The sequence below is a fragment of the Artemia sp. Qi Xiang Cuo genome, chromosome 13 (genome assembly GCF_049724085.1).
Source record: "Artemia sp. Qi Xiang Cuo chromosome 13, ASM4972408v1, whole genome shotgun sequence".
Lineage (NCBI taxonomy): Eukaryota > Metazoa > Arthropoda > Branchiopoda > Anostraca > Artemiidae > Artemia > Artemia sp. Qi Xiang Cuo.
Genome location: NC_142806.1, coordinates 10,697,318 through 10,720,263, shown reverse-complemented (window position 1 = coordinate 10,720,263; position 22,946 = coordinate 10,697,318). Strand labels below are relative to the sequence as shown.

Here is a 22,946-nt window from a genome sequence, read left to right as displayed (position 1 = left end):
ACGACAGCGCTTTCTATAAAAACCTTATATGCCCAAATGCATAACTTACAACCTTGAAGGCTGTGGGGGAGTGTCATCCTCAAAGATATAATTTCCAGACCTTTCAACTACTTTGAACAAAATGGCTATCTCAAAATTTTGATTGGATGTGTTTGGATAAATGGTGGCTGTGGAAGGGGTACTAGTTGCCTTCCAATCCCTTTCGACTATAAAAAGGATACTAGCCATTTCAATAAATCCATTTTATTAAAATCCATTTTTATAATCCATTTTTAAAACACATTTAAACGGTTTTTTTCCTGTATGTATTCTTTGATGTGCATTCAAATTAGCTGATTGAGAAAAACACTTAGTGCAGGCATTACATTTAAACGGTTTCTCGCCTGTATGCAGTCTTTGATGTGTCTTCAAATTGTTTGATTGAGAAAACCTCTTCTGACACACATCAGATTTAAACGGTTTTTTTCCTGTATGAATTCTTTGATGTCTTTCCAATTGCCAATGCCTGTGAAATCTTTTATCGCATATATTACACTCATAGTCTTTTCCACTCTTTTTTCTTTGAAAGCAACTATTAGAATTTGAAGTATTCAAGAGCGTATTGGCAATACTTGATGAAGTATCCTCAACTCCTAAAAAAAGGGACAGGCCAAACATAAAACGCTAAGACAAGATATTCTCAGTCGCATATAAAAACAGTAATGATGCTCACGTAAAAAAAAAAAAAAAAAAAAAATCAGAAACAGAATACAAATATAAAAATAACAGTAAACTAATAACGCTATTAAAAATAGAAAAGCGAGAGTCTTGAATCCATTCAATTCTGTTAATTGCAAACACTAAAATTTTTAAATAATTGTTAATTTCGAAATTTCACGATTCTTCCATAAAGCCTTGATCTATTTAGATCATTTGTGGCCAGGAATGTCAATATAAAAGTTTTGAGAAAAAGAAACTATGTAGCCAATTTTTAGGTCGGGCCTAAGCACGACCATGGCTTAAGCTTTTACATATTGAATCTCTATGTCGCTTGTCTTATATCCACAGACGATGTGAGCCTCTTATTGATGCTATGGGCCAGGCCCCGGCACGGCAAGGAATATATTGATTCTCATTGTCGCTTGTCCTTGAATGAACCCTTTACGAAGTTCCTAAGACAACTCCTTCGATACAAAGTGCCCTGGTAAAAAAAATAATAATTAAGAATAATACATTGTACCCACATCGATCTTACTATAAATTATTTGAAAAAAACTACGTTTTCTAAAGAGTTAAAGAGGCTGAGTTACAAGGTCGAACCTTAAAACGTACAGGGATTAGGAGGCACAGTTGGGGGCTACCACCCCCAAACCCCCGCTTTCGCAGCCTTTAAATATAAAAAAAATTTCTTTAAACTGAAAGTAAGGAGCGACATTAAAACTTAAAAAGAACAGAAATTATTCCGTATATGAAAGAGGCTGTGCCCTCCTCAACGCCTCGCTCTTTACGCTAAAGTTTGACTTTCTCACAACTCTTTTTTTAAACAATAAAAACTTTAGCGTAAAGAGCGAGGCGTTGAGGAGGGCACAGCCTCTTTCATATACGGAATAATTTCTGTTCTTTTTAAGTTTTAATGTCGCTCCTTACTTTCAGTTTAAAGAAATTTTTTTTTATATTTAAAGGCTGCGAAAGCGGGGGTTTGGGGGGTGGTAGCCCCCCAACTGTGCCTCCTAATCCCTGTACGTTTTAAGGTTCGACCTTGTAACTCAGCCTCTTTAACTCTTTAGAAAACGTAGTTTTTTTCAAATAATTTCTGCACGTTTTTGTACAGTTTATTACTTATTATTGCTTGACTAACTGTTAGCTGATCGTGTCAGGAGTTAAAGTTGGGGGCTGCCGCCCCCCAAACCCCCGCTCTTGAACATTCTTGTGTTAAGGCTTTTAATTCCTGAATACTCAAATCACGTCGTACAGGGTGCCTCCTAATCCCTGTACGTTTTAAGGTTCGAACTTGTGACTCAGCCTCTTTAACAGCCCCCCAACTGTGCCTCCTAATCCCTGTACGTTTTAAGGGTCGACCTTGTAACTCAGCCTCTTTAACTCTTTAGAAAACGTAATTTTTTTCAAATAATTTAAAAAAGAAACTGAGTTTCTTTTCAAAGTATATAAAAAAGTTGCTCTGATGGTGAATCGAACCCGAGTTTTCCACCTGAAAGTCTGAAGTCTCAGCCGCTGGACTATACAAACACAATAGTAATTGTTGTTTAGCAAATAGAAGGTATTTTCGACGCAAGCAAATTCCCAAAAATCTTGATATGTGGTTTTTGAAAAACAGGGAAGGAGTGATCAGATTGAGCTGAAATTTCGACGATAAGCTCCCAGGCCCCAGGAAAGCTTATCCTCTAAATTTCAGCCCGATCAGAACAACGTTAAAGGGGGGTTGTGGAGGGAAAAATTAACATGGGCTAATATAGGAAAACGAGGTTTTTCGTAAATGTAAATTCGGGGGATAATTTTTTCGGTCTGAAAATATCAAAAGGCCCTAACAGGTCGAATTCTGCTTCGACTGAGTCCTCATTCAACCGGATCCGTTGCCAACTGTGGCCTGTAGGCGTGGCTAAGAAAAAAAAGAGATGAATTTTAAGTGGCTACATTTGGTTTTTTGAAAACAGGGAAGGAGTGATCGGATTGAGCTGAAATTTCGAGGATAAGCTCCCGGGCCCTAGGAAAGCTTAACCTCTAAATTTCAGCCCAATCGGACAACGTTAAAGGGGGCTGTGGTGGGAGGGTCCAAACTTCCGGCCCAGTTTACCCCATGAAGATAAAGTCGGAGGAGGATGAAATTTTGCAAGTTTCTTAGTTTGAGCTTGGGCTACAAAATGCGATTACCGCCGTCTCTCTGCGACCTATAGGACCTGAAATCGCTTAACATTGTGGTGGGTCGCCTCTTTATAGAGGCACAAGTGTGCCTCCTTGAAATGTCAAGCCTTCCAATCACTTACGACTATTAATAAGGGCACTAGCCCTTTCAATTTCTAATCGAATGAGCCCTTTTTGAGTTTCTACGTCAACACTTTCTATAAAAACCTTATATGCCCCCAGGGCATAAATTACAACCCTTGCCCTGAGGGCTGTGAGGGGGTTGTCATCCTCAAAAACCTAATCTCCAGAACTTTCAACTACGTTAAACAAAATGGCTATCTCAAAATTTTGATTGGATGTGTCTGGGGAAATGGTGGGCGTGAGAGAGACGTTAGTTGCTCTCCAATAACTATCAACTATTAAAAAAGGCACTAGCCTTTTCAATTTCCAATCAATTGAGCCCTTTTGAAGTTTCTACGACAGCGCTTTCAATAAAAACCTTATATGCCCCCAGGGCATAACTTACAACCCTTGCCCTGAGAGTGTGTGTGTGTGTGGGGGGGGGGGGTTGTCAGCCTCAAAGACTTAATTTCCAGAACTTGCAACTACGTTGAAGAAAATTGTTATCTCGAAATTTGATTGGATGTGTTTGGGGAAATGGTGGGCGTCAGAGGGAGGTTAGTTGTCCTCAATCACTTCCAACTTTTAAAAAGGGCACTAGACCTCTCAATTTCCAATCGAATGAACCCTTTTTGAAGTTTCTACGACAACGTTTTCTATAAATACATTATATGCCCCAGGGCATAGCTTACAACCTTGGCCTGGGGGCTGTGAGGGGGTTGTTATCCTCAGATATAATTTGCAGACCTTCTAACTACGTTGAACAAAATGGCTATCATAAAATTTCGATTGGATGTGTTTGGGGAAATGGTGGGCGTGAGAGGGGGGTTACATGCCCTCCAATCACTTTCGACTATTGAAAAGGGCACTAGCCCTTTCAGTTTCCAATCGAATGATTCCTTTCTGAAGTTTCTACGACAACGCTTTCTATAAATAAAAACCTTATATGCCCCCAGGACATAACTTACAACCCTTGCCCTGTGGGCTGTGGGGGGAGTGTCATCCCCAAAAACATAATTTCCGGACTTTTTAACTACGTCGACAAAATGGCTATCTGAAAATTTTGATTGGATGTGTTTGGGGAAATGGTGGGTGTGAGAGGGATGATAGTTATCCTCCATTCACTTTCGACTATTAAAAAGGGCACACACCCTTCTAATTTCCAATCGAATAAGACTTTTTTGAAGTTTCTACAACATAATAATCTATAAAAACCTTATATGCTCCCAGGGCATAACTTACAACCCTTGCCCCGAGGGCTCTGAGGGGGTTATCATCCTCAAAGACATAATTCCTAAAACTGTTAATAACATTGAACAAAATGGCTATCTAAAAATTTTGATTGAATGTGTTTGGGGAAAAGGTCGGTGTGAGAGGGGGATAGTTTCCCTTAAATCACTTTCGACTATTAATAAGGGCACTAGCCCTTTGAATTTCCAATCGAATGCGCCCTTTTTCAACTTTCTACGACAAAACTTTCAATAAAAATCATATATGCCCCCAGAGCATAACTTACAACCCTGAGGGCTGTGGGGGAGTGCCATCCTAAAAGATATAATTTCCGGACCTTTCAACTACTTTGAACAAAATGGCTATCTCAAAATTTTGATCGGATGTGTTTGGATAAATGGTGGCCGTGGAAAGGGTGTTAGTTGTCTTCCAATCGCTTTCGACAATTAAAAAGGACGCTAGCCATTTCAATTTACAATCAAATGAGCCCTTTTTGAAGTTTCTACGACAACGATTTCTGTAAAAACCTTATATGCCCCCAGGACATAACTTACCACCCTTGCCCTGAGGGCTGTGGGGGAGTTTTCATCCTCAAAGACCTAATTTCCAGACTTTCAACTACGTTGAGCAAAATGGCTATCTCAAAATTTTGATTGGATGTGTTTGGGGAAAAGGTGGGGTTAGTTTCCCTCCAATCACTTTCGAATATTAAAAAGGGCACTAGCCCTTTGAATTTCCATTCGAATAAGCCTTTTTTGAAGTTTCTACGACAGCGCTTTCCATAAAAACCTTATATGCCCAAAGGCATAACTTACAACCTTGAGGGCTGTGGGGGAGTGTCATCCTCAAAGATATAATTTCCCAACCTTTCAACTACTTTGAACAAAATGGCTATCTAAAAATTTTGATTGGATGTGTTTGGATAAATGATGGCCGTGGAAGGGGTGTTAGTTGCCTTCCAATCCCTTTCGACTATTAAAAAGGACACTAGCAATTTCAATTTCCAGTCAAATGAGCGCTTTTTGAAGTTTCTACGACAACGCTTTCTATAAAAAAAACCTTATATGCCCCCAGGGCATAACTGCCGCTGAGGGCTGTGGGGGAGTTTCCATCCTCAAAGACCTAATTTCTAGAACTTTCAACTACGTTGAACAAAATGGCTATCTCAAAATTTTGATTGGATGTGTTTGGGGGAACCTCCAGTCAATTTCAACTATTATTAGGGCACTAGCCCTTTGAAAAAAAAAAATCGAATTACCCTTTTTTGAAGTTGCTACGACAGCACTTTTTATAAAAACCTTATATGCCCCCAGGGCACAACTTACAACCCTTGCCCTGAGGGCTGTGGGAGAGTGTCCTCCTCAAAGACATAATTTCTAAGTGGAAATCAACTACGCTGAACAAAATGGCTATCTCAAAATTTTAATTGGATGTGTTTTGGGAAATGATGGGCGTGGAAGGGGTGTTAGTTGCTTTCAAATCACTTTCGACTATTAAAAAGGATACAAGTCACTCCAATTTCCAATCAAATGAGCCCGTTTTCAAGTTTCTACGACAATGCCGATATGAAGTGTCCTGGTCTAAAGAAAAAAAAATAATAAAGAATACATTGTGCCAACATCGTTCTTTACTTAGGCAGCGCAATCGCACTGCCTATGATCGAAACAATATTGTAGTGAAAAGACATATATCAATAAACTTTAGCTTCAGACGATGATCATTTCAGTGCGACTATCCTCCACATCTATTTAATACTAAATTTCATATTTAAATTAACCCTAGATAACTAGATGGCGGTATTTACTAACAGCACTTATATATACCCTATACAAAAAGGAAAGGAACTGAAATACAAAAACAAACCTTAAATTTATTCAACAAATAAATTACATGAATATATTACGTTTTATTTGCATGGAACAGAATTAATTCTTCATTGAGTATTTATTTTTGTCTGGGAAAATCACTATTATGTAACAATTTGTTATTGTAAACTACAAACTAACCGGTTTTTTTTCTAGAATGGGCTGTAAGATGACAGTTCAGATTCGGCTTAAATGAAACATGCTTTCTTATGCACTTTTTGGTGGTCATTCAAATTGGTTGATTGAGTAAAACATTTTTTGCACACATCACATTTAAAAGGTTTCTCACCTGTATGCAGTCTTTGATGTGTTTTCAAACCGCTCAGCTGAGAAAAGCTCTTTTGGCATAAAACACATTTAAACGGTTTTTTTCCTGTATGTATTCTTTGATGTGCATTCAAATTAGCTGATTGAGAAAAACACTTAGTGCATGCATTACATTTATTAAAATGGTTAGATTCATTTATTGAATGGGTCGGGCCCAAGCACGAACATGGGTTAAGCTTTTACATATTGAATCTCTTTGTCCCTTGTCTTATATCCACGGACGATGTGAGCCTCTTATTGATGCTATGGGCCAGGCCCCGGCACGGCAAGGAATATATTGATTCTCATTGTCGCTTGTCTTTGAACTGAAGAAAATGTGAGGTTCTTCTTGATGTCATGGCGTGATAATACAAAAGAAGGACTTACAGAAGAAGCTGCAGTTTTACCAATATTATCAAAATAGGAAGTAAACACATCTTAATCCTATAGCTCTAATTCTAAGATTCTTCCTTCAATCCAAAGAAATGAAGGGACTGAAGGGGAGAGATGACGGCCTGATAACAGAATTGTTAACATGCAATGCTTTCCTAATTGTCTTCATTCCAGTCAGAGAGTTTTCCATAAAAAGATTTTTTTTTTATGTAACAACGAGATGATTTTACCTTTTGGCAAAGCAAATTGTAAACTCCTTCATAAGGTCTGGGAGTCGAGATTCCCACGAAAATGGCTTAGAAGATGAAAAACTAACATAAATGATGATAATATGAAGAAATTATACACTTTCAGGCTTATTTTTCATCTATTTCTTTCCATTAATGAGCATATTCATCAATTTTATATTAGGCTTGTCTAAGGTTTCTTTTTATCATTAAAGTTCCTAGAAATTCATGCCTGACTTTCTTAGTGATCACATAAGTCTAATATGACTCATTTTACATTGCAGGAAATATAAAACGTTTATAAACAAACAAATAAAAGGAGCTAGCTGGAACTACATTTTGTTGACTCTAACTCAACAAAATTAATCCTGTATTTTTGTTTGAGTCTAGGACTTTTAGCAAAAGTAAATACTAGATTTATATTAAAACCATTATAAAATGTATTAAAACTTCCATTAAGCATTTCAATCAGTTTTTGCTTGTTTTAAATTCAAAATGTATTATCAATAATTCATGATGATAAAAAACAAACTTAAGTCTTGATTTATAAAGAAATATAAATGCTTTGGTTATAAACTTTATTTTCTAGGTTGTAGAAACCAACCTTCGTGAAATTTCTTTCAAGTGACTATTTGAAACATTTCTCCTAGACCTACAAAAACTGTTTAGCATTTAGAACAATAGAATAAGACAAGAAAAAACTTCCATCTTAAGAGTAGTCTAAATTCATAGTATTTAGTGCACTTGTCCGTCCCAGTTTTTACCATAACCTATAATATAATATATTTAATTCTAATAAAAAGAAATTTTTGTGATATACCTTGACTGTTAAAAGATGTGGCGCTAGATCCTTGGGTGTCAGGTTGAAGTTTACAAGGTCCTGAAAAGCCAGGAAAATTACTTAAGGGAACATCTTCACGTTTAGGAAACAAAAAAAGATTTGGAATTGCTAAGACCTCCTCATTGTGACTTGGCGAAGCATCTTCAACTTCTAAAACAAAATATAAATAAAGTTGACAAACAAAACTTAAACAGTAAAGCTCATCAAACAAATCCAACTATTTTTTGGCGCTGGGTGTTTTACATGCTCAATGCATTATTTTCATATGTTTTTTTCCCCAGACCATTTCGTATGGAATAAGTTATCGTTGAAACTTTGGGGGTAGCTCCTTCGAATAAAAAATGAATTTCCAGTGTCCTATGCATCAACAGCCATAGATCAACCAGCCACACTTCCCAATCCCCATTTGGCTGCATTCCCTCAGAAATATATCCGAGTAAAATTATTCATATAGCCATTTCCCCAAAATGATTCAACACTAGGGCCTTTTGGCCAAGGGCTATAAGTATGCATTATTTCAGCTAAAATATGTGGTATTAAACTGAAACAAAGTCAGAAAATTTCAGACCATGTTGTGCGACAGAATGAACTAAATCAAAAGACACAATGCACGTCAAATGTTGTAAAAATGAGTATCTGCGACATGAGTATCATGCAGAAACGGCTCTCATCAATGGCTTACGGAATCCAAGTGAAATTCAGGGCTTTCACAACTACCACTGCTACTGCAACAAAAAATGAAAATAGTCTTTATCCATCCAGGTTGTTAAAATGGCATACATACAGTATTCCCGTACCACAATGAAGTGTTAAACTGAATCTTTGCGGGAAAGTAGAGGGGATGTAAAAATAAGTCAAAAGACACGTGGCAAAACCAGATTATCGAAAGGGCATTGTGCCCTTTGATGACTTTATCCATTCTGAAATCCCAAACCCAATCATCATCCCTATCATTTTCAATTTTGACACGTTTTGATTCTCTCTGTCCAGGTTGATTTTCATTGACTCGCTGCTCTTTATTTTCATTTTTGACTCCCTCATTTGTTCGGTGTCGTATGTCTTCTAACCACGTGTTTCTTTGCTCTTCGTTTTCATTTTTAACAATTTCTAATTGTCGTTTTCGCATGTCTTCTAACAACCCGTGTCTTTGCTCGTCATTTTCATTTTTGAAACGTTTTTGGATTTTGATTACTTTAGATAATTTAGCAGTGGCCTGCTTTAGCAGTCCCTATTGGTATTGTCGCAATTGATGGTCCAGGTTGTCGAATTTCACATCTTATCACGTTTGATAGTTCAGGTTTTGGTTCCAAAGAATCATCGTTTATAGTAACTGAAACTGCAAATTTTCGTTTTTTGGTCCTTCCAACAGACATTATATTATATAAATAACTATTGTGTTAGAAACTCAGCAATCTTATTTATGCTAGGCATGACATCATGCAAGAAATGCTTATGTAAGTACCGTTTTGCGATTCCGCCACCGCAGCGCTACGGTTGGCGTTCTGTGCATGCGCGCTGGTTATCTACATCTCTTGTCTACGCACTGACGCCATTACAGTCTGATTCTTCATTGTATACGTTGTTTACTGAGTGTTTAAGATGCCTCCGACAATCGTGAGTCCCGCCGAATCTGAAGTACGGGCTGTTATTCGATTTCTTGGTGCTAAAGGCGTAAAACCAATCGATATTCGTCGTGAGATCTGTCAAGTTTACGGACAAAATATTATGAGTGATGGAATGGTAAGGAAATGGGTGAGAGCATTTAAAGATGGCCGCACAAATGTGCATGATGAAGAACGGAGTGGACGTCCTTCGGTCTTTAATGAAGAGTCTCTTTAAAGAAGATTTGGCGCAGAAAGTGGAAGAAAAGGTGAGAGAAAACAGACGCTTTACAATTTCATCAATATGCGACTGGTTTCCTCAATATTCTCCTGCACTTGAAGAAACACCTGGGTGGTCAGCGTCTTCAAGACGATAACGAAGTCAAAACAGTTGTGATACAGTGGTTAACAAGTCTGGCGGCAGAATTTTATGAGGAGGGTATTCAAAAACCGGTGCCACGTTATGACAAGTGCCTCAATATTCACGGAAATTATGTAGAAAAGTAGATTAAGGTACAAGCTTTAAGTATCATCTTTATGAAATGAGTTTAAACCATTTCAAATGCAGTTTCCCAATCGCTATTTCTTACATCATTTGTAGCCAATAATTTTATTTTCAAGCTGAATAGAATTATAGAACGCATTCACTACTATACAGCTTCAGCCTTTTGTTGGATTTTTAAATTGACTGCCGACAGATTGTTTCTACAGCTGAATTGTAAGTTTGCAGATTTTTTTTTTTTTTTTGGCTTTTTTTAGATAAGATTTTCTTAATGTTTAAGACTCAATTATTGAACACCTGATAGAAAATAAAATATTCTTTCTGGAAAATTTTTACCCCCCCCCCCAAAAAAAAAAACAGCCTTCGGTTGAGACAAAATTTAGCTATAGACTAAGCTATGTACAAGGTTGGGGAATTAAAGATTGAACCAGAAGTTACCCCAAAAATATGATTGATAAATAAATTGTAAATTATTGCCTATATGGGAGGGGGATAGGGGGCTATCATTTTTAAATGATAATACCTAATTTTTTTTTATTGAAAGCAGGGATGCCAAAACAATAATTATTTTTTTCATTTAAAGTGAAGACAGATGAAAATGATATCAAATTCCCTGCAAAACCATTGAAATATTTTGATAGACCCAGGGCCCCCCATTAGGACTTGTTCATTGTCTTGGGTATTTTGCGATTTCTCATAGGCTACTGGCCTTATTTGGCTTTTGTGTGTGCTCCCTTTTAATTAGATTCTTTGGATCTTATGAAATGCCATGGCGAATCTATCACTCAGTTTTCCAATAATTTGAGGTATATCTGAATAATTTCGACATTTTTGTTGTTGTCTTTGTACCCTTTACTCATACCCTCAATTTTTTTCAAGGAACACTAAGCTTTTTAACGTTATTTTGCGTGTTTGTTTGAACCATATAGTGACCTTGTCAATTATTCAGTAAATTATTTTTCTAATGAAAACTGAGACGGTATCCTATCACGGTGGTATCCAGAGGGGGGGGGTAGGGAGGTATTATATTTAAATGATAATAGCTCGAAATTTTATTTATTGAAAGCAGGGATCCCAAAAAGTTCATTTTTTTTTAATTTAAAGCAGAGACGGCATCCTATCAAGGTGGTATCCAGAGGGGGGGGAGGGGGGTATTGAGCTATCATATTTAAATGATAATACCTCGATTCTTTTTTGAAAGAAAGCTTTATTGAAAGCAAGGATACCAAAAAGTTGAAAAGTTGACATAATTAACAAGATTTTCGTGAGTTATACTTGATACAGCACTTGCATGGTTTTATCGTCCAAAGTGAAAGGGACATATGCGTCCAATCCGGTTTTTTTTCCTATTGATGAAACGGGTTTACTTCGAAAACATTCATTCATATGTACCAGGCAGATTCACACTCAAACGAATTGGTGTGGCGAAAGCGATATCGACATCCCCACCTAACGTTGCGCTCGAGTAACAATGGCGCCCTTGGTCCGGTGCCCAAGTTACATTAAAAGGCCAGGTCATAATAAAAACTTTCAATTTGGGAGATTCAAGGAGGAGTCTTTGACAGTCTTATGACCTCAGGGTACTAGATGTTGCAACGTTCTTACGTATCTACATTGGTTTAGAAAATTCAATCACCCCACAAATGATTACCAAAAATATGCAAAAATGTAACATTTGGAATATTATAACACTTTTTTCAAAGCTTTGAAGAAAAGCAAAAAAGTCTAAATACCCATAACTACGCTTGAAAGCTATTTTAAAAAGAAACTCTTTAGAGATTTCCCTGGAAATGACCATAGCAGAAGCTTTGAGCCTGGGTGGGGATCAAAGAGGAGTCTAAGTATTTTGACCACAGGTGACTTATTGTTGCGACTTTCTTAAATTTGGTAATTTTTGTGAGCATTTGGAAATCAAAGCTTAAACTCAATAAATGATTCTAAGTCTCCTAACACTTTGCTTGGATTAAAAGTGACGAACTAGGATGAACATTTCAGCATCTTCCTGGAGCTACTTCAGTCTGCATATTATTTCATTTAATTACACTTAAAACGGGTGAGCTTTTCATTTTTTACCTAAGAAAATAGCTGGCACTTCATTTTTCTTCATAGCGAATTAACTATTAAGTGTTTTTTTGTGTCATTGTAATTGAAGTGTTCATCATGTATTTTTCAATTTGATAAATTTACTCCTTTTAGATGCAGTTTATAATTTGACTGATATTAGGTATTTATCAGTTTATAATTTGGAATGAATCCCCAAAAGAAAAAATGAATAATATCCGAAAGACCATCCAAAAGTGATAAAAAAGCAGCAGTTCAGCCTTAGCCTACATGGCATATATTCTATAAAGAAGCCAAAAAAATTTAAAATGCATTTTTTTAAATTGTAACTAAAAACCAGTTTTTAATACAAGAAGGTTTATTAGGAATCCAAAAGAGCAAAAAAAAAAAAAAAAAACAAAAAAAATCAAAGTCGCCCATTTAAAATGTTTTAAATGTTAAAAAAAATAAATAGGCAAATGGCATTATTAAAAAATTAAGCTTCTAAGTTCAAATTTATATTCAAAGTTTTCACCCAGATAACTGGCGAATTTTGTGATACGGTATTTGAAGTTTTGTATGCATTAATGCTTGATGAAAAAAAACTACTAATTTTGATAATTATTTATGTAAAGAATACATAGCTAATAGATACTTAAACTACTCGTATTATACAAGGGTTCTGAAACGCCACATCCATTTCGTTTCTACCAGATTTCTACTTCTCTTGATGAATAACGAAGAAGACCAGTTTCCAGCCAGCGACTTGTAAATTTTTGAACTCACGAGTAGGCTCGAATCTGTTGTAAATTTAAGCTGTGATTTCAGAAAGACTGATAAAAACATTAATGTTTGCGGTCAACATTGATCGCGCCGGCGGCGCGCCGCCGACATCTTACCGGCAGCGCGTCCCCGGCGTCTTACCGGCGGCGCGGTGCGGCGTGCTGTTTTTTGCCCTGCCGCCGCCGGTCTTCCCTCATCGGCGCGGCGCCGGGGTCAATATATATGTATATATATATATATATACCTAACCTAACCTATATATATATATATATATATATATATATATATATATATATATATATATATATATATATATATATATATATATATATATATATATATATATATATATATATATATATATATATATATATATATATATATATATATATATGCTTTAATATGCTTTAACTATACGCTTTATGCATATTTTATGCTTTATAAATTTCGTTTTTTGGGCCTTCAAACATAAATTATATTATATAAATAACGGTTTCGTTGGAAACTCAACAATCTTATTTATGCTATGCATGACACTTGTTTGAACAGACAGAAGGGGTTTAAACAGACAAAAGGGGCAAACCTCCCAAGCTTTGACAAATTCAATCTCACTTTTGGGCTCCTTCCTTATCAAAAGGGACTTTCTTAGGATTTTTTCTATCGAACTAAAACCCATAGAGACAGTATCAGATGTAAGTGATCTTCAACTTAGCCTACATACCAAGGAGAAAATCAGGCAGCTGTACTATGCTTTACCTCCATCCTCCCTTTCCTAATGTGCAAATGTATGGCCCAAATTATATATTTCCAATGCATCCTACCTCCTGACACTTGTTTTTCTAGTTCTTGTTTTTTCATAGTTGATTCACTTTACAGATACATGGTATGAAGTAAGAGAGACCGATTGACAGAACAAATGGGAAATATAAAATTTCACCAACAAATTTCCACATTAGGAAGATTGGGGGTAAAGTAGAGCTAAGGCTGTGTGTAAAATGTGTTAGCTATAATTATTCTACAAATTATGAAACATTAATTGTTTTTTATATGTGCTTCTTTCTCTAGGCTTATACCAAATCAAACATTCTATACCCAGAGAAAAATAACAGCAAGCTAAAATCTATATACATAAGCATATGTTATTTAACTATGCCTTTCTAGTGCCTAACTATGACCCTTCATTAGGGCTGGTCAATATTGATAAGAAATGAGTGACAGACAACATGGAATTTATATGGTCATCAGGAACTTGATACAGGCTACAAAGAGTAAAAAGAACTGGGATGTATAATTGGAGTTAAAAGATAGGTGATTATTTTCTAGTGTTTAAAAACCAAATAATGCCTTAAGATATAATCAAAATGTACTGTGTTAATGCTAATTATCGATTTAGCATTTCAGCAGTATTCCAACAACGACTGAGGGTATTATGTTCAAACTTTCGGGGCTACTATTGCTCTTAAAATTTAACCGAATCAAAATAGCGTAACTGTATCCAAGCTTTCAAAGAAAGTAAACAGATTTGTTTGTGAATGGTATCAAATTTTCTATTTCAGGTCAACTAGAGGAGGTATGAAACTAAATTAAACACTGCTATTTGTGTCCAGATTTTTAAAAGGTTGTATGTTGTTAAAAACTGCTGAAAACTTTTCTCCAGATTACAAATAGCAGGCCAAACTATAAAGTCTTAAAAAAACGAAAAAAATTCAAAGTATTATGTTCTTTCTCCCTGCAAAGACTATGCCAATTCAAAAAGGAGGGTGGGCGTGGGAGGGGGACTGGTTGCCCTTCAATTACTTTCGACTAATAAAAAGGGCATTAGCCCCTTCTATTTTCAATCGAATGAGCCCTTTTCGAAGTTCCTACGACAGCTCCTTCGATACAAAGTGCCCTGGTGTAAAAAAATAATAATAATAAATAATAATGCATTGTACCCACATCGATCTTTACTATTAAAATGTCAAGCCTTCCAATCACTTTCGACTATTAAAAAAGGCACTAGCCCTTTCAATTTCCAATCGAATGAGCCCTTTTTGAGTTTCTACGACAACGCTTTCTATAAACACCTTATATGCCCCCAGAGCATAAATTACAACCCTTGCCCTGACGGCTGTGAGGGGGTTGTAACCCTCAAAGACCTAATTTCCAGAACTTTCAACTCCGTTAAACAAAATAACTATCTAAAAATTTTGATTGGATGTGTTTGGGGAAATGGTGGGCGTGAGAGGGGCGTTGGTTGCTCTCCAATCACTTTCGACTATTAAAAAAAGGCACTAGTCCTTTCTATTTACAATCGAATGAGCCCTTTTGAAGTTTTTACGACAACGCTTTCAATAAAAACCTTATATGCCCCCAGGGCATAACTTACAACCCTTGCCCTGACGGTTGGGAGGGGTTGTCAACCTCAAAGACCTAATTTCCAGAACTTGCAACTACGTTGAAGAAAATTGTTATCTCAAAATTTGATTGGATGTGTTTGAGGAAATGGTGGGCGTGAGAGGGGTGTTAGTTGCCCTCAATCACTTCCGATTTTTAAAAAGGGCACTAGGCCTTTCAATTTCCAATCGAATGAACACTTTTTGAAGTTTCTACGACAACGTTTTGTATAAATAACTTATATGCCCCAGGGCATAACTTACAACCCTTGCCCTGGGGGCTGTGAGGGGGTTGTTATCCTCATAATTTGCGACCTTTCAACTACGTTGAACAAAATGGCTATCCCAAATTTCGATTGGATGTGTTTGGGGAAATGGTGGGCGTGAGAGGGGGGTTATGTGCCCTCCAATCTCTTTCGACTATTGAAAAGGGCACTAGCCCTTTCAATTTCCAATCGAATGATTCCTTTCTGAAGTTTCTACGACAACGCCTTATATAAAAACCATATGCCCCCAGGATATAACTTACAACCCTTGCCCTGAGGGCTGTGGGGGGAGTGTCATCCCCAAAAACATAATTTCCGGACTTTTTAACTACGTCGACAAAATGGCTATCTCAAAATTTTCATTGGATGTGTTTGGGGAAATGGTGGGTGTGAGATTGATGTTAGTTATCCTCCATTCACTTTCGACTATTAAAAAGGGCACAAGCCCTTCTAATTTCCAATCGAATGAGCCCTTTTTGAAGTTTCTACAACATAATAATCTATAAAAACCTTATATTCCCCCAGAGCATAAATTACAATCCTTGCCCCGAGGACTCTGAGGGGGTTATCATCGTCAAAGACCTAATTTCTAAAACTTTTAACAACGTTGAACAAAATGGCTATCTAAAAATGTTGATTGGGTGTGTTTGGGGAAAAGGTGGGCGTGAGAGGGGGGTTTGTTGCCCTCAAATCACTTTCGACTATTAAGAAGGGCACTAGCCCTTTGAATTTCCAATCGAATGAGCCCTTTTTAAGGGGCTAATGCCCTTTTTATTAGTCGAAAGTGATTGGAGGGCAACTAGTCCCCCTCCCACGGCCACCCTCCTTTTTGAATTGGCATAGTCTTTGCAGGGAGAAAGAACATAATACTTTGAATTTTTTTCGTTTTTTTAAGACTTTATAGTTTGGCCTGCTATTTGTAATCTGGAGAAAAGTTTTCAGCAGTTTTTAACAACATACAACCTTTTAAAAATCTGGACACAAATAGCAGTGTTTAATTTAGTTTCATACCTCCTCTAGTTGACCTGAAATAGAAAATTTGATACCATTCACAAACAAATCTGTTTACTTTCTTTGAAAGCTTGGATACAGTTACGCTATTTTGATTCGGTTAAATTTTAAGAGCAATAGTAGCCCCGAAAGTTTGAACATAATACCCTCAGTCGTTGTTGGAATACTGCTGAAATGCTAAATCGATAATTAGCATTAACACAGTACATTTTGATTATATCTTAAGGCATTATTTGGTTTTTAAACACTAGAAAATAATCACCTATCTTTTAACTCCAATTATACATCCCAGTTCTTTTTACTCTTTGTAGCCTGTATCAAGTTCCTGATGACCATATAAATTCCATGTTGTCTGTCACTCATTTCTTATCAATATTGACCAGCCCTAATGAAGGGTCATAGTTAGGCACTAGAAAGGCATAGTTAAATAACATATGCTTATGTATATAGATTTTAGCTTGCTGTTATTTTTCTCTGGGTATAGAATGTTTGATTTGGTATAAGCCTAGAGAAAGAAGCACATATAAAAAACAATTAATGTTTCATAATTTGTAGAATAATTATAGCTAACACATTTTACACACAGCCTTAGCTCTACTTTACCCCCAATCTTCCTAATGTGGAAATTTGTTGGTGAAATTTTATATTTCCCATTTGTTCTGTCAATCGGTCTCTCTTACTTCATACCATGTATCTGTAAAGTGAATCAACTATGAAAAAACAAGAACTAGAAAAACAAGTGTCAGGAGGTAGGATGCATTGGAAATATATAATTTGGGCCATACATTTGCACATTAGGAAAGGGAGGATGGAGGTAAAGCATAGTACAGCTGCCTGATTTTCTCCTTGGTATGTAGGCTAAGTTGAAGATCACTTACATCTGATACTGTCTCTATGGGTTTTAGTTCGATAGAAAAAATCCTAAGAAAGTCCCTTTTGATAAGGAAGGAGCCCAAAAGTGAGATTGAATTTGTCAAAGCTTGGGAGGTTTGCCCCTTTTGTCTGTTTAAACCCCTTCTGTCTGTTCAAACAAGTGTCATGCATAGCATAAATAAGATTGTTGAGTTTCCAACGAAACCGTTATTTATATAATATAATTTATGTTTGAAGGCCCAAAAAACGAAATTTATAAAGCATAAAATATGCATAAAGCGTATAGTTAAAGCATATTAAAGCATATATATATATATATATATATATATATATATATATATATATATATATATATATATATATATATATATATATATATATATATATATATATATATATATATATATATATATATATATATATATATATATATATATATATATAGGTTAGGTTAGGTATATATATATATATATACATATATATTGACCCCGGCGCCGCGCTGATGAGGGAAGACCAGCGGCGGCGGGGCCAAAAACAGCACGCCGCGCCGCGCCGCCGGTAAGATGTCGGCGGCGCGCCGCCGGTAAGATGTCGGCCGCCGACAGTTATGCCCCCAGGGCATAACTTACCACCCTTGCCCTGAGGGCTGTGTGGGTTTTCATCCTCAAAAAACTAATTTCCAGGACTTTCAACTACGTTGAACAAAATGGCTATCTCAAAAATTTTGATTGGATGTGTTTGGATAAATGGTGGCCGTGGAAGGGGTGTTAGTTTACTTCCAATCGCTTTCGACAATTAAAAAGGACGCTAGCCATTTTGAAGGGCACTAGCTCTTTGAATTTCCAATCGAATGTGCCCTTTTTCAAGTTTCTACGACAAAGCTTTCAATAAAAACCTTATATGCCCCAAGGGCATAACTTACAACCCTGAGGGCTGTGGGGGAGTGCCATCCTAAAATATATAATTTCCGGACCTTTCAACTACTTTGAACAAAATGCCTATCTCAAAATTTTGATCGGATGTGTTTGGATAAATGGTGGCCGTGGAAGGGGTGTTAGTTGTCTTCCAATCGCTTTCGACAATTAAAAAGGACGCTAGCCATTTCAATTTACAATCAAATGAGCCCTTTTTGAAGTTTCTACGACAATACTTTCTATAAAAACCGTATATGCCCCCAGGACATAACTTACCATCCTTGCCCTGAGGGCTGTGGAGGAGTTTTCATCCTCAAAGAACTATTTTCCAGAACTTTCAACTACGTTGAACAAAATGGCTATCTCAAAATTTTGATTGGATGTGTTTGGGGAAATGGTGGGCGTGAGAGGGAGGCTAGTTGCCCTCCGATCATTTTCGACTATTAAAAAGGGCACTAGCCCTTTCAATTTCCATTCGAATAAGCCTTTTTTGAAGTTTCTACGACAGCGCTTTCCATAAAAACCTTATATGCCCAAAGGCATAACTTACAACCTTGAGGGCTGTGGGGGAGTGTCATCCTCAAAGATATAATTTCCAGACCTTTCAACTACTTTGAACAAAATGGCTATCTAAAAATTTTGATTGGATGTGTTTGGATAAATGGTGGGCGTGGAAGGGCTGTTAGCTGCCTTCCAATCCCTTTCGACTATTAAAAAGGACACTAGCAATTTCAATTTCCAGTCAAATGAGCCCTTTTTGAAGTTTCTACGACAACGCTTTCTATAAAAAAAACCTTATATGCCCCCAGGGCATAACTGCCGCTGAGGGCTGTGGGGGAGTTTCCATCCTCAAATACCTAATTTCTAGAACTCTCAACTACGTTGAACAAAATGGCTATCTCAAAATTTTGATTGGATGTGTTTGGGGGAACCTCCAATCACTTTCGACTATTATTAGGGCACTAGCCCTTTGAAAAAAAAATCGAACTTTTTTGAAGTTGCTACGACAGCACTTTTTATAAGAACCTTATATGCCCCCCAGACATAGCTTACAACCCTTGCCCTGAGGGCTGTGGGAGAGTGTCCTCCTTTAAAACATAATTTCTAAGTGGAAATCAACTACGCAAAACAAAATGGCCAACTCAAAATTTTGATTGGATGTGTTTGGGGAAATGATGGGCGTGGAAGGGGTGTTAGTTGCCTTCCAATCCCTTTCGACTATTAAAAAGGATACAAGTCACTCCAATTTCCAATCAAATGAGCCGTTTTTCAAGTTTCTACGACAACGCCGATATGAAGTGTCCTGGTCTAAAGAAAAAAAAAATAATAAAGAATACATTGTGCCAACATCGTTCTTTACTTAGGGAGCGCAATCGCACTGCCTATGATAGAAACAATTTTGAAGTGAAAAGACATCTATCAATAAACTTGAGCTTCAGACGATGATCATTTCAGTGCAACTATCCTCCACATCTATTTAATACTAAATTTCATATTTAAATTAACCCTAGATAACTAGATGGCGGTATTTACTAACAGCACTTATATATACCCTATACAAAAAGGAAAGGAACTGAAATACAAATTACAAACCTTAAATTTATTCAACAAATAAATTACATGAAAATATTACGTTTTATTTGCATGGAACAGAATTAATTCTTCATTGAGTATTTATTTTTGTCTGGGAAAATCACTATTATGTAACAATTTGTTATTGTAAACTACAAACTAACCGGTTTTTTTTCCTAGAATGGGCTGTAAGATGACTGTTCAGATTTGGCTTAAATGAAACATGCTTTCTTATGCACTTTTTGGTGGTCATTCAAATTGGATGATTGAGAAAAACATTTTTTGCACACATCACATTTAAAAGGTTTCTCACCTGTATGAAGTCTTTGATGTGTTTTCAAACCGCTCAGCTGAGAAAAGCTCTTTTGGCATAAAACACATTTAAACGGTTTTTTTCCTGTATGTATTCTTTGATGTGCATTCAAATTAGCTGATTGAGAAAAACACTTTGTGCACGCATTACATTTAAACGGTTTTTCGCCTGTATGCACTCTTTGATGTGTCTTCAAATCGTGTGATTGAGAAAACCTTTTCTGACACACATCACATTTAAACGGTTTTTTTCCTGTATGAATTCTTTGATGTCTTTTCAATTGCCCATGCCTGTTGAATCTTTTATCGCATATATCGCACTCATAGTTTTTTCCACTCTTTTTTCTATGAACGCAACTATTAGAATTTGAAGTTTCCAAGAGCGTATTGGCAATACTTGATGAAGTATCCTCAACTCCTAAAAAAAGGGACAGGCCAAACATAAAATTCTAAGACAAGATATTCTCAGTCGCATATAAAAACAGTAATTATGCTCACATAAAAAAAAATAAAAAAAAAATCAGAAACAGAATACAAATATAAAAATAACAGGAAACTAATAACGCTATTAAAAATAGCAAAGCGAGAGGCTTGAATACATTCAATTCTGTTAATTGCAAACACTAAAATTGTTAATTAATTGTTTATTTAGAAATTTCACGATTCTTCCATAAAGCCTTGATCTATTTGGATCATTTGTGGCCAGGAATGTCCATATAAAAGTTTTGAGAAAAATAAAATATGTAGCCAATTTTTAGGTCAGACCCAAGCACGACCATGGGCTAGGCTTGTAAATATTGATTCTCTTTGTCCCTTGTCTTATATCCACAGACGATGTGAGCCTCTTATTGATGCTATGGGCCAGGCCCCGGCACGGCAAGGAATATACTGTTTCTCATTGTCGCTTGTCTTTGAACTGAAGAAAATGTGAGGTTCTTCTTGATTTCATGGCGTGATAATACAAAAGAAAGACTTACAGAAGAAGCTGCAGTTTTACCAATATTATCTAAATAGGAAGTAAACACATCTTAATCCTATAGCTCCAACTCTAAGATTCTTCCTTCAATCGACAGAAGTGAAGGGACTGAAGGGGAGAGATGACGGCCTGATAACAGAATTGTTAACATGCAATGCTTTCCTAATTGTCTTCATTCCAGTTAGAGAGTTTTCCATAAAAAGATTTTTTTTCTCATTAACAACGAGATGATTTTACCTTTTGGCAAAGCAAATTGTAATCTCCTTCATAAGGTCTGGGAGCCAAGATTCCCACGAAAATGGCTTAGAAGATGAAAAACTAACATAAATGATGATAATATGAAGAAATTATACACTTTAAGGCTTATTTTTCATCTATTTTATTCCATTAATGAGCATATTTATCAATTTTATATTAGGCTTGTCTAAGGTTTCTTTTTTTCATTAAAGTTCCTAGAAATTCATGCCTGACTTTCTTAGTGATCACATAAGTCTAATATGACTCATTTTACATTGCAGGAAATATAAAACGTTTATAAACAAACAAATAAAAGGAGCTAGCTGGAACTACATTTTGTTGACTCTAACTCAACAAAATTAATCCTGTATTTTTGTTTGAGTCTAGGACTTTTAGCAAAAGTAAATATTAGATTTATATTAAAACCATTATAAAATGTATTAAAACTTCCATTAAGCATTTCAATCAGTTTTTGCTTGTTTTAAATTCAAAATGTATTATCAATAATTCATGATGATAATAAACAAACTTAAATCTTGATTTATAAAGAAATATAAATGCTTTGGTTATAAACTTTATTTTCTAGGTTGTAGAAACTACCCTTCGTGAAATTTCTTTCAAGTGACTATTTGAAACATTCCTCCTAGACCTACAAAAACAGTTTAGCATTTAGAACAATAGAATAAGCCAAGAAAAAACTTCCATCTTAAGAGTAGTCTAAATTCATAGTATTTAGTGCACTTGTCCGTCCCAGTTTTTACCACAGCCTATAATGTAATATATTTAATTCTAATAAAAAGAAATTTTTGTGATATACCTTGACTGTTAAAAGATGTGGCGCAAGATTCTTGGGTGTCAGGTTGAAGTTTACAAGGTCCTGAAAAGCCAGGGAAATTACCTAAGGGAACATCTTCACGTTTAGGACACAAAAAAAGATTTGGAATTGCTAAGACCTCCTCATTGTGACTTGGCAAAGCATCTTCAACTTCTAAAACAAAATATAAATGAAGTTGACAAACAAAAATTAAACAGTAAAGCTCATCAAACAAATCCAACTATTTTTTTTTCTATTAAAAATTAGTCACGAGAATTGATAATAATAATAAGCAGCAAGATGGCGCTGGGTGTTTTACATGCTCAATGCATAGTTTTCATATGCTTTTTTCCCCAGACCATTTCGTATGGAATAAGTTATCGCTGAAACTTTGGGGGTGGCTCTTTCAAATAAATTTCAAGTGTCCTATGCATCAACAGCCATAGATCAACCAGCCACACTTCCCAAGCCCCATTTGGCTGCATTCCCCCAGAAATATATCCGAGTAAAATTATTCATATAGCCATTTCCTCAAAATGATTCAACACCAGGGCCTTTTGGAAAAGGGCTATAGGTATGCATTGTTTCAGCTAAAATATTTGGTATTAAACTGAAACAAAGTCAGAAAATTTCAGGCCATGTTGTGGGACAGAATGAACTAAATCAAAAGACACAATGCACGTCAAATGTTGTAAAAATGAGTATCTGCGACACCTCAGGTCACACCATTGAAAATATTTTGAAACATTTTTAATTCTTCAGATTATTTTAAAAAGCTAGAACTAGGAAGAGAAGATAACATTACAATCAATATCCCATGCTAAGTTTATGTTTTAGAATCATCTAT

General features: G+C 36.1%; 1 protein-coding gene across 1 annotated transcript in view; it reads right to left on the bottom strand.

The window, feature by feature from the left end:
- Nucleotides 1-216: 216 nt before the first annotated feature.
- The window catches only part of LOC148944938 (uncharacterized), a 23,465-nt gene continuing 735 nt past the window's right edge, over nt 217-22,946 (bottom strand). The window contains exons 2-4 of the mRNA XM_089098901.1: nt 22,103-22,273; nt 7,803-7,973; nt 217-632 (exon numbers count right to left, since the gene is read on the bottom strand). Coding sequence (XP_088955027.1) covers nt 247-632; nt 7,803-7,973; nt 22,103-22,273 — 728 coding nt within the window. The 3' untranslated portion in view covers nt 217-246. The remainder of the gene's footprint in view (nt 633-7,802; nt 7,974-22,102; nt 22,274-22,946) is intronic.